The sequence below is a fragment of the Cardiocondyla obscurior genome, linkage group LG01, assembly GCF_019399895.1.
Source record: "Cardiocondyla obscurior isolate alpha-2009 linkage group LG01, Cobs3.1, whole genome shotgun sequence".
Classification (NCBI taxonomy): Eukaryota; Metazoa; Arthropoda; class Insecta; order Hymenoptera; family Formicidae; genus Cardiocondyla; species Cardiocondyla obscurior.
This window is the reverse complement of record NC_091864.1, coordinates 7591973-7608181: the sequence shown is the minus strand read 5'-3', so window position 1 is coordinate 7608181 and position 16209 is coordinate 7591973. Positions and strand designations below refer to the sequence as shown.

Below are 16209 nucleotides of genomic sequence, written 5' to 3'. Positions count from 1 at the left end.
GGGTTGCATATCGATTACCAGGTAGATTCGCGCTCGCTAAAATAAATTACGTGATCCTTTATCCGAAACCTGTCTTTCGACGATCGAACGTCTAAAACATTTCGCGCACGTTCGCAGATTATTTTTGCGTTATTTTATATCGCGTGGAAAAAAAATTATATAGACATCTATTTTTTCAAAATTTACACACGACATCTGTAAAATTAATAATTAGCGAAAGAAGTTAATTTATGAAAAACTGATTAGTTCGAAGCGACAGGGTGGCGAATCAAACTTGCACCTCGTGGAAATTTGATACGTATACACAACGGCGATATGTAACCGTGAATTATTAATTGTTTACGGCGGTAAAGCGCCGCTGCGGGTCGCATTGTCAAAAGCAATGAGGGGTGATAGCGCCCAGGGTGGGTAGTTTTGATTATACAAGCAAATACTCTCGCGGGGATTAAGTTTCGGTACGCAAGTACCGGTGCAGCGTGATAATTTTGTCTGATGTTCACATTCCACGACTATCTTTGCGCCCGGTTCTCGGCCCCGTGCGCGATCTCCGCGATGTTCCTCGTACTCCTTTATTAAACTGGTTTTATGTATCTGCACGCTGGGCACGCTCTTAATTTCGCCGCTTAATAACCGCGACGTTTTTCTCTCCGGGCGATTTAATTGTCGATCAGCCGCGATCGTCCCGAAGCGTAACGCGATTGCGTACGTTGACGCACCGAGCGCACCGCGTTTGCATTTATTACGAAGGTAATATGTGCAGTAATCGTCTTCCGACGCACTTATCTATTTAATATATAGATTATTTAATGAGCTCGTTATATTATATAATTTATTATTATTAAAAAAATTTTTTTTTTAAGTATTGAATATAAATTTCGTCTTTGGAACACTTTTAATAATTTTTAGAAACAGAGATTTATGTAAAAGATAAGTTGTAATATTGTTTCTTTAATTTCTAACTTAATTCACGACTTCGTGCATTTTTAATATTTTTAATTAATTCGAAATACATCTTTTATTCTTGAGATATTTTAATTTGGAGCGTATTATTAACACGGATAATGTGACTTCTACTTTTGAGTCGATGAGAACGCACCTGTGTAACGTCGCGAAGCCGCTGGCTTCTAGCAACGTTCGCAGTAAAAAATCGCGCCGAGTACCGTTAAAGCGGCGGTCGAAAAGGGTCCTCGGTGGCACAGATGTTAACGATAATCCCGCATCCGTCGAGGACCCGTCGAGGATCGTTCGTGTTCGCGTTGAAACGTTAGAACTTTCTTCCTGAAGAATACGAAAGTGACGTCTCGGCTGGACAAAGGGGGCTAACCGCGTGCCTCACGCCTCCGTCCGCGTACCCGCCTGCCGTAAATCTGCCCGCTTAATTTCCGTGGACCATCCCAGAAATCTCCACGAAAGGTGGTATTCTCCTCGACGATTGTTTGCCGACCGTAACTGGGGTAAATAACGAGCGGAGGACGAGTGCCCCGAGGCGAGATAAACGCTTGCGAAGAGAGGTGATCCATAAAATATAAAGACGTACGACTCGAAAGTCGATGAATTCGGCGGAAGGCAAAGTAATATAAATGGTACATTAATCCCGCCCTCTTTCCTTTGCTCTTTTAATCACCACGGAAAATTAATGTATTTTTCTTGCGTTTGTTTCGCATTATCGATTGGCGGACCAGCCAAAATCTTATTCTCGAACGTGTTTTTTAACGTGCCACTTTGTTCTCCGCAGAGTACAAGTTCTCCATGTACACGCCGAGTATGATCGCAGCTGCGAGCGTAGCGGCAGCGCTACACGGATTGGATTGGACCGGGAAGAGCGGCTACGGGCTGGCCGGTCTGCTGGACGAGCTCACCCGCATTACGGCTATCGAACAGGTGAGCAGCGCGTGTACCATTATCGCGGAGGAGACGATCGCGACCATGTGGTCCGCGGTATCCTCCTCGGTGAGGGCGACCCAGAGGGCGAGGGAGGGTTTACTCGGTCGCGCGATGCGCCACCGATGTCTGGCGTCCAGGGGCTTGACGAAGGCGAGGCGAGACATCGGCAAGAAACGCAGAAACCCTGCCCTTCGCAAGCTTCGACTTGTGGAAACGGCGAACTTTGCAGGGCGCAAAAAGCGCGACGGGAAGTGCCGCGGGAAGGGTGCAACAGGTGCCGGGCACATGTTCGCTCGCGGGGAAGAAAAGGGGGAAAAAAAATAAAATAAAAGGCCCCGGAGTGTCTGCGAGCTGCGGGCCCCGTATGCGCGTCCGTCCAAGACAGCGGCGATGAGGTCGTCATTTCGTCTCCTTTCCTTTTTCCATCGTTTTCTCCTTCCTCTTCCCTCGTTTCTTCCTTTCTCTCTCTCTTTCTTTCTCTCAATATATATATATACGCATAGCACAAATAAACCGCGCGAATAAATGAAGCTCCGCATGAGGTTCGTGACCCGTAAATGCAATATTTTCAACAACCAGCCCTCGCCTGCCTGAATCTCAAGACTCAGGAAGACATCGTCTTCGAGACAGCATTCAGTCTCTTCGGACTCTCAATTCTTGTCCTTCAGGCTATAAACTACACGCTGCGAAAGACATCGGGTTTTAAAAACCCGATGGAGTTAATGTAACATAACATTTTAAATTACATTTATATTAAATTAATACTTAATATTATTTTTTATCGGAAGCTCGTTAGATTGATGCGACAAAATAACAGGCTTCGATACCGCGATGGTCACCGTCACTAATATATTTCTTTGTTTCAGGATTATTTGCAAGGCTGCCTGCAGCAGATCGAGGAGATGATCTCACAGGCCGCTCACGTGAGCACCGAGGGCCCCGGAAACGGAAGCGGGCATCAAACAATGAGTGCTGGTGTTCCGAGCGTGCCGCAAAGGCCGCTGGGGGACCAGAACAACACGAGTCAGGAGAAAATACTGGAACACGAGAAGGCGGGCACGCCGACCGACGTCAGAGATGTGCATTTTTGAAAACCGCAGCAGGGGGACACTCCGTAGAGGTCGACACATTGGTGAGTCTGACAGCCGAAGAGAAGTTACCTTCGAGCGAAGAAGAGGACAACGATAATGATGGACAGCCGGAGAAGAAGCAGGGAAAAAACGCGGAGGAGGAACGGCAAGATACTTTGGAATTGGAGTACGACGCGGCACCAGCTGGTCGTCACGTGGAGCGAGAGGAGACTCCACCCGAAGAATCTCGAGATCGAGCTTAATCACTTGTTAATGTTAATGGAAATTAAATGAGAGATTGAGAACCGCGACGCGGATTTGTCGCGAGCCGGAGGCATGCGTAGAGCGCACGTTTCGAATCTTAGATTGAAGGTTTATTTCGATGTGAGATTGGCAGAGCGTACCTAAGTAAGAGAAAATGTTTACGTTTGTGCATTTATTTCGGAGATTATGTGTGTATAATACGTTCTGAATTGAAGCAACGACAGTTTCGGATTATTATATATATTTTTTTTTTATAGTTACATCCAGCTAGACGAGAATGTCTTCTTTATTATAATATTTATATTTGTTTGACGTATGCGTTCATCGGCGATGTGTATTTCATATTTTAATTGTATTTTAAACATTTAGTTTTCGAAATCGCTTCAAGTTGTAAATCGGCAGCTCCGCTGATTGCCCGATTAATTTTTAATCGATAGAACGAGCGATTTGGTTGGTGACTGAACAAACATACGTGTTTAATCGTGAAACTATTGTTTGCGACACCGCACAGTAAAGGCAAAGGAGAGAGAAAAATAATTTAAAGTTAAATAACCGCTCTCGAGGTAATGTGAAAGAAACGTAAGAGGCTGAAGACCACTAGACAAGAGATATCTATTTGTGTCTGAATCCGCGCTGTTCCGACGTGTGTCGCCCGTAGAAAAAGAAATAAAAACAGGAAAAGAGAGAAAAGCGCAGAAATCAAGTAGGCGTGCTGTTTGGGGGAAGGCAATGCAATACGCTTTACGCATCTGTAATTTCGTAATAGGAATATACACTTAACTTTTAGACAACGAGACAAGAAACTACCGATAAAAAGACGAAAGGAATAATAATAAGTTGGAGGGCGAAGCATTTGCTTGTTCTTCGCGCGCGAAACACTAAAAAGAAAAAAAAATTCACTTAGTCATAACCAGAGTCATTTAAAGTTTTGTACATACATAGGTATATAGGCGTACGAATAAATGAATATATATATTATATCGAAAAAATATATATATATCTATATATAGAGAAGAGAGAAAGGAAGAGAAACAACACGATGAAAACGGAAAAGTATGAGATAACAATCGGTAAAAAAATAGGGACCGTATTGCTTGCGATATCGCATCATATTATGTTTAATACAAATAAATAATTTAAGAATTTAATAATTTCTTTAAAGATCTTTGTAGAAATTGTCAAAAATTTTTTGATTTTTTGATCTATCGTTTTTTTTTTTTTTTTTAAATAAAATATACAAAATATTAGTTAAAATACAATTGCAAATACTTAAAAAAAATTGCAATAAAAATAGTTTTGCTTGAATATCACCAAATTTACTAAAATAATTTTTTTTAATTACATGTTTAAATACTTAGCACAACTGTTTTTATTTATTTATTTTTTTTTTTAAGAACGAATACAAGCATATATTTTTTTAATAGCAAAAGTATTCGAGTTTTTTTTTCCAAAAAGATTAATGGAAACTGAAACAAAGTCTGTGATGTATAATGCGAAATAGGTTGTGGTCGAATTTTTTGTCGCGTGATACGGTCCGATTGCTTCTAATTTTGTAAAGTTTCACAGTCCAACTAAGGTTTATCCAAATGATAAGCGATATAAGTCTATGTTTGATGCGACCGTTCGCTTATCCTGTTCGGTTCCTAAGAAGGGTTGCATTAATCCCTCCTGCGTAATATAATGCAAAATGTAAGAAGAATAAAGTGTGCATGGATCGCCGTTAGTGTTATGTGTGAGAAATGTGTGTGTGTGTATATGTTTTTTTTTTGTATGTAAAAGGGGAGAAAACAGAAAAAAAAACAAAAAAAAAACAAAAAAAGCGAAGTTAACGAAAAAGACAAAGAGAACGAACCGAGCAAAAAACCAAAAAAAAATGACTTTTTCCCCCTTTCGAGAAAATATCGTCGATATATTATAATCCGCAGTACATATATTTCAAAGGTACGTCCGTCGTTTATGTGGACGTATTGGACGGCTGTATATACGTATAGATAGACTATAGATTTAAGAATTAATACGTAGCGAGTTTAAAGTGGAAAACAAGAAAAAAAAAAGTAAAATAAAACGACGATAAACGAAAAAGCGAATATACAATTGAAGACGTCGAAAGTACTTTATTAAAAAAAACTGCGATGGAGGGTAATCAAAGTTTAATAATTTTTTTCGCTGCGTTAACTACGTATCTAAAGAATGTGTATTTTTCAAGTACTTCTAACAAAAGTAACTTTATTCAGATGGTATCGCGCGATAGTTTCTCAAATTACTTTTACGCAATAATAAATCTAATCGTGCGAATACCTTCAAACATCGTTCGAAACGACATAGCGAAACTGATGTATGATCGTCGACGAAAAAAAGATGTTTAAAATGTAGAGGGGAGTTGTTAGTACTTAACGAGAGTCTCAGAGGTCTTACAGGGCCGCGATCAGACAGGATTTACGATTGCATCTATGATACGTGAGTTTAAGAATGGTACGTTCCGTCTTGGTCTTCGAGATCACTCGAAGAAACGAAGGACAAAACTGTCCCTGTTTCCTGCGTGTTTTTTAGATGTTCTAAAATGCCTGTGTCCGTGCAGTTTTGAAAGTCTCGCACGTGAAAGTCGCGAGTCGGCTTAAATGCGAAGGAATGTGCGTATGCGTATGTATATTTACCGAAAAGAAAAAAAGAAAAAAAAACGTCATTGAAGAATGTATATTGCGTAGCTCTAAAGTCTCTAACTGGATGAGTCGGTCGAGTCGGCTTAATTAGAGACATCAGCGCGTGTACATTATGTGTAAATCGACTCAAAGCGAAGAGAGAACAAAGATACTAAAAGACTTTTGAAATTGCTGGAATTTTGCATGGGTGAGTTCCACGGCGATTAATAAACAGAGTGTCCAACGTGCCACTAAGCTAATTAGACGGCTAATTAGTTGCGCAACGTTAATTTAACCAAATCCTAGTACAATGTAATCGGAGTTGAGTAATATAAAGATCGTAGAAGATCCGCACAGCTGATCTTCCTTTTTCTTTTATTTTCTTTTCTTCGCCTGCTTCTTGTTTTTTTATACTCATTGCATGAGTATTGTAAATTGTCGTCAATGACACGCGTCTTAATCGAAATTAAAAATCGTGTAACGGGCGCAATTGATTCCAATTACAAGAAGATAATTCATTCCCATTGTAAAACTATTTTTTAATTGGATCCTCAATCCGAGGGAATCCAATTAAAAAAAAGAAATTATATCATTTTCTGGAAATTAAATTACTTTCTTGTAAAATATTTCTGCAAATGAAGTATTTATGTTACTTCACTAATTGTTTCTATAAGTAATACATTAATTAATTAATCATACTTTATTAATTGCATAAAGAAAAGAACGGAGAATAAAATCGTGACTTTACTTTATGGAATATTTTTTAAATAAAAATTTTCTTTTTTTGTATCAAAGAATTCGATTGCAGAACATTACGTATTATTAATTGAGGAATTGTATATTTAAGAGAACAATGGGGATAGCATTTTGATTTATCTTGTTGCGTTCAGATGTATATATATGTAACTAATATAATTGTAAACTGTTAAGAAACGATATATTCGTTCGCTGTACGCGTTGATTTGTTATTTCGCATTGGGCTTTGCTCGAGGTGAAATATAATCTCGTGTAGGTTCCTAATAATAAAGAAAGAGTGGTATTTGTCTGACCGCAAAGAATGCGGAATGCGAACGTGATGCGTGTGTTTAGCGTTTAAGCAACGAGATGTATATAAGAGCGATAACGCTGAAGCGAAAAACCGAACTATGGAGCATTGTGTAATCTAATCTATTCGTTTGTCAACTAATCTCATTAATTTTACTCAATCAAACAAGATACTTAACCTTTTTATGGTTTTTACATGTAAAAATTACTATGTGTTCTTTATTAAAAATAGTGTTATCTTTTGTGAGAAAAGCTGCTGAGATATACAGTAATTTGAAAAACTGGAATTGATGATGGAAACACTTATGCGAAAAAATAGAGAGGAGAAAAAAAAATGAAGTAAAGTTATTAATACAGGACCGATAAATTAAATCAGCAAATTAATTATATATATACATATATATATAATATATATATATATATATATATATATATTTATGAAATGAGAAGATTGTTTAAAGAAATTTGAAATTAAATTCTTCTCGTAAGCAAATAAGTATAATCTCCTTGTGTGAAATGCACAAATCATGCACGGAAATCATACTCCATAATCGGTGATTCATTTTGCGTTTATAATTATAAACACGTAGACATAAATACACATACATAATTCGATTAGATACGTGTACATTTTTCTCACATATTTTCACAAAACTTTTTCACTGCTCTGGCAAGTGTTGATTAGTCGTTTATTTTTGTCTTTAGTTCATTCTTTTTTTTTTTTTTTTTTATTAATAGCGCAATAAGGAGTACCACACTGATATACCTCAAATCACACTTCGTCCGAGATATTCATCGAATGTATCTGAACTACCGTACTTTTTACCGAGTCAAAGGGAAACGAGACTTTTTTCATAATTGCGTTACTTTTAAAGTTAGCACGTAAATTACTTCTTTTAATGCATAGATGAGAATTGTACTACGTAAAATGGTACGACGTTTGTGTACATACCTTATGCGTATTCGCGTCACCGCAATCGATTGAAAATAAAACCTCGGTATTTTATACAAAATGTTCCATACTTGTACGCATCATTTTTCAGAGGCTGTGCGTTTTCTTCAGAATTTCTGTGTTACCTGTAATTAATTTATATTTCCTTAAACTGCGTTTTCTCTAAATGCTCTTTCTTTCAGTTGTTCTTACATCACAAGTTTACTTTTATTATTTGATAAGATTGGTATTTTACTCTCAAATAACTGGTGGATGGAATATTTTAAAACGTCATTCCTTCCTGATGCGACAGAATTATTTGATTTGGAATACTTTCGGTTGATTTCATCGTTATATTAACAACAGGTACGTATTTGTACATTTTTGTAAATTCACTGCTTAAATTCATTACATCATACAATAATATGTTTGATCAGATAATTTAATTATTAAGTTTTATTACAAAAAAATAATAGAACGCTAACAAAAATGAAACCACACGATACATATAATTAATATAATGACGTGATTATTCGCAAATAATGTTCGTATATAAAACAACGTCGTTAAGTATGACAGTGGCAGAAAAAAAAGGAGAAATAGAATTCATAATAACGAAAGTATAAGTTCCAAGTCTGGATCATCTGACTTCATTGTCGCTATTATATCTTTAGCTTTGTGACGAAACATAGTAAAACATGGAGCATACTTGTGTACGCCTTTATCTCGCGTTATAATCTGCCACTTCTCGCAAAGCTCTAGTTTCAAACGCTGAGGATACATTTTATATTCAAAATGTATAGTAATATCGTTTAAAATCTTTCGCAATAATGGCGCTGTTGTTTTCCTAAACTCAACTGTTTTAAGCGACAGGGCTAGTAACACCGCAAGTGGAGGCCTTTCTTCTAATTTAGGGAGAAGCGGAAAAATGAACGGTATAATTAGCGCTTGCTTAGGAAGATCGAAGTCGGAGACGTAGTCGAAAAAGCCGGTCCAAAAGTTTAAATTACAAGCTACGTCCCACGTAACGCTCGGGAAAGAAAACGCTATGTCAAGTAATGAGATAACAGTTTTCCCTTGGAAAAATAGCATGTTAGCTTCGTCGATACTGTACACGTCGTACTTATCTAACAGTAGCGGCTTTAAGAGCTTCACCGATTCACATTGGCTTAACTCGTAAGACTTGTATGTGATATAATAAAAATAGCACATCGTTATGATATCGTGATTTAGCATCATGTCGTTAGAATATTCGAACGTCCATTTGGCTTTGCCCTCCTCGTGCATCGTGAAGGTAAATTTCTGAATCAGATCCGGATGACAGTGGATGAGAGCAACGTTACGTACGTATATCTGCAGTAATTTCTGAATAACGTAATTCGTACTGATCGTACCGCTGGCACCGAGCGTGGAGAAATCCTGCAAATAATTAATCTCACGGATCTCTTTGTGCTGCTCGTATAAAGTGGTTAACTCTTTTAATACTTGTATGTCAACTAATTTTCCAGTTATGTTACGAATCACGTGTGTCCCCATTCGTATGAACTTTATTCGGCCAAGATCACTGTGTCCACTTTAAAACTAGAGTGGCTTCGACAGATTTATTAACGTATACCTCTCGAGCTATTCACTTTATGGGCAGTTCCTTCCTGAATCATAGTAAGATAGAATTACAGTTAAAATAATGTCGAATAAAATTTATTACTCTTTTTTCAAGTGCAAATTATTCAAACCTTTCTGCACGCAATTAATTAAAAATAAGAATATCACTTTACTGCTGTGTTATACGTACCAGTGAGATTAATATTTCCAAGAAAATTATTAAAGAGTATGTTTTATTCTGAAGAATAGGTAGAACTTTAAAGTACAGGCAGAAATGAGGAAAGAAAAAAAACAGCATTTTATTACAAATATTACTTTTCTTGTGACCCATTGCTTTGGTCCCTTTATTGTTGTGTTTACGTTTTGTATTGTTACATTTCAGTAAATGTATATATGTACTTGTATAATAGGCTACATACTAGAGAGATGAAAGTGGAGGGCTGGGTAGACTCGGATCACCAACCAGTAACAGGATGGATAGAATAGGAACACGGAGAGAGATAAGGAAAAAAAAGTAGGAAAGAGAAAGCGAAAAAAGAGGTTAGGAGGGAAACAGGAAATTTACGAAATATTATGCATTTTATTATACATTTTATTGTACTTAATTTAATATTAATAGAACTTTTTAATATCTATATTATAATTTCATCATTACTCATATAGTATTAGCAAAAATATAAAAGTTAAAATTTTATTTTATAACAGGCATAATTTTTAATAACTTATAAAAAATTAGTATATTTGTTACAAAAATATAATATAAATATATTTCTTTATCTCTCTCTTATTAAAATTCGTAAATTATATTTATATTATAACTTTATATATTATAGTTATAAAAAAAAAGGAATGTAAGTTTTATGCTTTTCGTTAAGTAGTAATGCCTATTTGGTTTAAACAAAATAGTATATATTTGTTAAGCAACAAATGACTATCGTTCACCTTTATCAAATAAATATTTTTATAATTTTTTATATAGTAGTTAATAAAATTCTGCACTTAAAAATTTTAGTTAACATTTTATATAAGACAAATTAAATTTGTACCAAGTTTAACAGGTATTAAATAACATGTATTAAATCTTTAATATATTAAAATACTCTGTTATAATACTCTATATTTACAAAAAATATATATTATTTAAGAATTAATATAATTAATATAATTTTATCTAAAATATTATATTCTTTTATTTTAAATTAGACGTAACCTAAGGTGCTTGTCAGAGAAAATCCGACCACCTATTGTCATATGAAGCAACAACAAATATATAAATAAGATATTAATTTAAATTCTTCTATAGTATATACCTTTTCTTCTTGTTCATTAATGTGAAAGTCGTTTAAAACATAAACGAAAATTTGCGCTTAATCATGGAGACTTACGTCCACAATGCAGTCGGCATCATTCCTTCTACTGTTCCAGCCGCAGGTTTTAAATCTTCATTACACAAAAAGTTTAATGGCAAATCGACTAAGTACCCCTGAAAAACATAACGTTTTATTTAATAACATAATAAAGCTACGCACAAGTGTTTAAAGCGCTCGCTACATACTTTTATGTTCTCTACCATTTCCTGTGCTAGTAATGGATCAGATATTGAGAGAGATACTTTATCCTGATATTGTTTTAATATAGCAAAATTAACTACTTTATCAGTAGGAATGCAATGAAAAACTTCTTCGTATAATTCTGTATTTTTTCTGCTTCTAGCACACCATACATCCTTGTAAAAAGATTTTATAATAGCGTCGTCGAGATTAATATTTTCTTTGCCACTCAACAACCCCAAATGTTCGCGAAATAATTGTTTTCTCAAGGAAGAAGCAAATTTGCCGCAAAGAAAAGGTATGTCATTCATGCGTCCATCTTCAAAATCTTGATCCTGTTTCGGAAATATTAGTTTTATTAACTTAGCTTAATAAATAAAAAAAATATAATAAAATTGAAAGTTATAGAAGTGGAAATTTATACGATAAATTCTACATAAAATCTTATATTAAAAACACAAACGTAATTTAGGCAAATATGATAATATACTTACATGAATTATTACGGCTATCTCGCTATCTCTTGTAGCAACCATACTTCTGTCATTTATATTAGCTGACCCACAGATTACCGTATTGTCGTCTATTATCATTAGCTTACTATGAATATAAATAAGCTCGGTCACCATCGTGCCGTTTAACATGGAATGTGTCCTCAAGCCATGGAATGTGATATACTCGCTAGGATCTTCTATACCTGCTTCCAGCAGTTGATTTAAAATAGCGTCTTTTCCCCTATTATTTTATTAAATAAAAAAAAATTATGCATGCCACTTTTTTCTTTAATTTTATTTTCTTTAAATTAATGTAAAAGTCTTTATTAGACATTAAAGAGAGAACTACAATTAGCATCGCGGAAAATCGCAATAATCGAGCAACAATAAAACCTTTACAATTTTTTTTTTTTTTTTTTTTTAAATAAGAATTAATTTTGTTTCGTAGTTAAATAATACGATACCTTGATATAGAATTGTAATTCCAATGTGTTATCGCCCGTAATGCCGTTCCACTTGGTCCTCCAACTTCTCCTTCGAAACCGGGTAACAACGGCATCACGACAAACACTCTAAACACTGCACCTTCCCTGTGTGCTCTCAGAATTCTTTTCAATAAAGTCTCACCAATTTGATTTTTGACACCACCTTTGTCCATAGAGGCCAGTGTTATGAAAAATTGATTTTCTATATATATATATCTGCAAATTAATTCAAAGTTAACAAAATGTTGCAGAGTAACGAAATCTGTGTTCCTTACCTTTCTGCTTTACTAATAGCCTGGATGTAAGCTTCTTGTATACTCTGCTCGACAGTGTCCGAATCAAGAAAGCCAGCTGACCAGGAGCTTACCGATCGTAGTACTTGGCACTTGACGTTGTGCTTTTTTGCATCTTTAATAAACGGAGCGTAACTTTTGCAGTCTTTGTACGATTTTGGTAGTAAATAGGGATAACACGAATTCAGTTTTGCTTTTTCTTGCTACAATGAGGACTTTATATCAAATATTCTTCGTTTTTATCAATATATTTAAATTCAAGTAGATGTTAATCGAGTAATATATACCTTGACGGCATTCCAGCGTTGTATGAAATGCCTTGCCACGTCTCTGGCAGCAGCGTTTTGCACTAAAACTCCTATATCATGCCAGGGCATTCTAGGAGTAGTAGTTCTATCTACTAGATCTTGATACGGCTTTTCCAAATCATTGAAATCTTTAACGATGAAATTTGTGTAGTCTTTACCGAGCCACAATTTCGTCGTGCGTTCTAAATTGCAGGGATAATCCACTGTGTCTACTGTGTCAGAAGCAGGTAACGTAAGTTTGCTAAGTTAAGGAAAAATTGTATGCGTTTAATTAAAGTATAAATATAAAGTAATGATAACATTGAATAGAAACGGGATCGGTACTTCTCCGCGACATCATCGGCATCTGCTTCGTGAGAAGCATATACCATATTGATAAACTCTTGTCTCTTCACTTTTACGGTAGTTTTCATTTTATCAACAGTTGTTTTAGCAACTTCGAGCAGATTCTTCCTTTGCAGTTCAGGAGTATTGCACTTGACCCCGTCTCCTTTTTCTTGCAGCATAAAAAGGGAATTATCTGTCGGCAGTACTAAATCCTTTTTCGTTTTTTCGTCCATCACCGGCCTTAAAAATAAAATTACGTTAGCATTCTTATTTTTTAATTTATATTTTAACGCCGATAGTACTTACAATAGAGGCATAGATCTTGTAGTCGCCATGGTAATAGTATTTGTTGCTATTGCTAATGGCAGTAGTACGTGTCTTTCCGGACAGTTTAGTACCTTCTTACTGCTGGTATTAGTAAGCTTGTCTCTCGAAGGAATGTAGATACTTGAGTGATGAATGGAGTCTGTAATTATAACATTAGTTAACGCGAAAACACAGTGAAAACTAAGAAAGTTTGTAATATTCACCTAAATCTGTCAGTTTATGCTCACTAGTGTCCCATCTGCCGTAACATAAATCAATGCCGCCAAGAAATGCTAGAGATTGATCGATAACTACTATTTTTTCGTGATGTGCCCAGAGAAATACGCCTGCTCTTGCGTGATCAGGATGTCTCAGTACTTTTATATTGGCAGAACATTGCTCCACAAGTTTTTGCTTGCTGTAGTAACTATTTATGCCTAAAGCAACTTCAATTTCTTTATATATTAGCACAAATACTTTGACACCTTCAATCTAAAAAAAAAAAAAAAATACGATAAAAATATTTCTACATTCATTAAATAATTTCAAATAATAACGTCTCTCATTAATCAGTAAATTAAATGTATAATTGTCATTTTAAACAAAATGTAAAAACTTGCGTTTTGACAAACATATTATCAAGTACTCACAGCTTTCCTTTGTAAAATTTTATCCAGTCGCCAATAATCTCCATTAGATGTTCGTCTCTTCATATGAATTTCTGGTGAAAGCCACCAATCGGCTATAAAAATTTCTTCTTTGGCGTTTTCTAGAGCATCAGCCACGGCAGACATATAATCCGCCCCGTCCACAAACCAAGTCGCTAATATAGATGAACGATACGGGACAAACGAGTTGTGTGGATTTGTCTGTATAAAATCTTTGCCTGCAAAAAAAATTTAATTAAACATAAGTGGAATAGACATTATTTGAATGTTCTGAGAACTTACCTTCTCTATTACTAACTTCCTGTATAAACTGCATCCATTCTTTAGCTTTTCGTTTCGTAAAACACTTGATGACTATATGTCTACTTAGATTTGTGATCTGCATTCCGCTTCGCGAACCTGTTGTATATACGCCAAGGCTGATTCCAAAACCGCCGTCCATCAAAATGACAGACTTTACTTTTCCATCTTCGGGATTGAGATATGCTATAAAGGTGTCCTTAACAACGAGATGTTTCTTTTGCCATTTGCCGCAAAGAGAAGTGCAGAAATAATTGCATTTAATGCAAAATCCGCATTCGAATAAGCCAAAGAAATTGCATCTCGTTCGAGCGCCCGAGCCAGTCCGTTTCAAAACCGTGCCTTCTTTTCCTTTCATTCCCAAGTCACCCACGAAAGACAAGGGTGAAATATCCAAAAAATTTATCTACAAACAAGCAACGATAGTCTCTTTGCAATTTAATTATTGCTATTTGTGAATCACCATTAGTAAAAATATACTTACAGTTTCGGAATTACGTCTGTAGATTTCTATGTTGAGTAAATTATATAGATAATCCTCTAGTTCCTTTCTCCTCTGATTTAATTGTTCATAAGGTACTAGAATGTCAGGTTTATTAGGAAACCTGTAAAAGTGACTCTTCGATTATACTGTTCTATTTTTTTTATTTTTTTTTTTTTATGTGGATTATAATATTCATACCTTGGTAAAGCATTTCGTCTACCTCGTTTCTCATTTGCCATTTTAAGATTCTTCATGCTATTCCTCTTCTCTCTGTGGCTTTTTGTAGGAAAAGGTATGTTCAAGCTAGCACGATACATTTTTAATTGATTATGCAAAAACTGAATGTGTTTATATCGCTTTTTAATAGTCCAGACAAAAGGTCCATGTCTAAATTCTATGGTATACAGATTTGGATTCAAGGGATGTGTAGTCACACTACGTTCGTTATCAATAATTTTTACATGTACTTCTTCGCCGGGAATAAATACATTGCGAATCTGACTTTTAAATTTTGGCGATGTGCTGTGTATAACGGTGAAAGGCATTACACCAAGGGTTTCTAATGATATAAGAAAAATAAAGAAACATAAGATTGATAAAAATTATAGAAAACAAAATTAAAGCATAAAAAAATATTAAGAATGTGTCTGAATTTAAAATAATGTATTAGAATGAATGATGAACTAATAAATAAATAAATTAGAAAATCAAATGCACATAATTAATGGCTGAAAAAATTATGGAACAAACATTAAAATAAAAATTGTTAAAAAATGTATGCAATGAGCTATTTGGCAATGCACAAAATCTCACCTTTGTTATCTGTGCACTCTATTCCTTCTTTATGAACTGGTATCATCTCCCCATTCTCATTAACCATTATTTCTAACGAATCAGGTACTTCTAAAGTGTCATCATATTCAGAATCTTCTGACATTGTACGGCTTATCCCTGCCGGGACGTCATCAGCTAATTTGGTAGGCATCTTTGGCAAGTTTTCTGCAAAGAACTTTTATGTTTTATGTTGCATTAAAACATATAAATATACTTTTGACTTATTAAAAGCACAATGAGAATACCGAGTGCGAATCCGATTACTCAATATGACACAAGAAGCTAGAAGTAGTGCTGACTAAACAAAGTTGAATATAAAAAAAAAGAAATTAAATATCTTAAGTGTACGATAAAAATAACCAGATAACAATCATACGTTGGGAAAAAAGAGATAAGACAATATCATTGCCAAGAAAACACCAAACATAGATACCTGAGTGAGCTCGTCATCACAATGAAATACTTAAATAGAAAAAAAAAAAAAAAAAAAAAAAAAAGAAACAGATTCATAATGAGTTTTTGTGCGTTTATAAAAAATAAATTAATAAATAGAAATTAAAGACAATTACCTCGTTTTACACGTAGCACAATTCTAGCCTAAAAACGACCCGTCTATCAGGCATCATCGACGTGTATATCTCTCGTGCACCTGCACAATATATTGTAGCAACTATCGCCGCCTTGAGAGTGATTGCGTGACTCAAGTGATGATCATTGCTATCGATT

General features: G+C 35.2%; 3 protein-coding genes across 7 annotated transcripts in view; 1 reads left to right on the top strand and 2 right to left on the bottom strand.

Annotated features, from left to right (window-relative positions):
- Positions 1 to 7914, top strand: part of Cycd (cyclin D) — a 34946-nt gene extending 27032 nt beyond the window's left edge. The window contains exons 4-5 of the mRNA XM_070675343.1: positions 1736 to 1881; positions 2751 to 7914. Of these exons, the coding sequence (XP_070531444.1) occupies positions 1736 to 1881; positions 2751 to 2975 (371 nt within the window). The 3' untranslated portion in view covers positions 2976 to 7914. The remainder of the gene's footprint in view (positions 1 to 1735; positions 1882 to 2750) is intronic.
- Positions 7915 to 8097: 183 nt separating this feature from the next.
- LOC139113900 (uncharacterized) lies at positions 8098 to 9737 on the bottom strand. 2 transcript variants are annotated; one of them, XM_070675355.1, is made up of 3 exons: positions 9625 to 9737; positions 9318 to 9481; positions 8098 to 9251 (listed from the first exon to the last, which is right to left on the bottom strand). In XM_070675355.1, the coding sequence occupies exons 2-3, from the start codon at positions 9366 to 9368 to the stop codon at positions 8439 to 8441; spliced, it is 864 nt and encodes a 287-aa protein (XP_070531456.1). In that variant the 5' UTR covers positions 9369 to 9481; positions 9625 to 9737; the 3' UTR covers positions 8098 to 8438. The 2 variants fall into 2 exon arrangements, with proteins under 2 accessions (XP_070531456.1, XP_070531450.1); XM_070675349.1 differs by having other exon boundaries at positions 8098 to 9481.
- Positions 9738 to 9745: 8 nt separating this feature from the next.
- Pld (Phospholipase D) lies at positions 9746 to 16193 on the bottom strand. 4 transcript variants are annotated; one of them, XM_070675189.1, is made up of 15 exons: positions 16053 to 16193; positions 15463 to 15658; positions 14848 to 15208; positions 14650 to 14770; positions 14148 to 14571; positions 13848 to 14083; positions 13422 to 13689; positions 13198 to 13357; positions 12889 to 13131; positions 12544 to 12805; positions 12239 to 12459; positions 11943 to 12179; positions 11479 to 11719; positions 10990 to 11319; positions 9746 to 10917 (listed from the first exon to the last, which is right to left on the bottom strand). In XM_070675189.1, exons 2-15 carry the CDS (start codon positions 15632 to 15634, stop codon positions 10816 to 10818), a joined length of 3378 nt encoding a protein of 1125 aa, XP_070531290.1. In that variant the 5' UTR covers positions 15635 to 15658; positions 16053 to 16193; the 3' UTR covers positions 9746 to 10815. The 4 variants fall into 4 exon arrangements, with proteins under 4 accessions (XP_070531290.1, XP_070531285.1, XP_070531297.1 ...); XM_070675184.1 differs by having other exon boundaries at positions 15463 to 15648; positions 16053 to 16189; XM_070675196.1 differs by lacking the exon at positions 16053 to 16193 and having other exon boundaries at positions 14848 to 14925; positions 15463 to 15597.
- Positions 16194 to 16209: the final 16 nt, after the last annotated feature.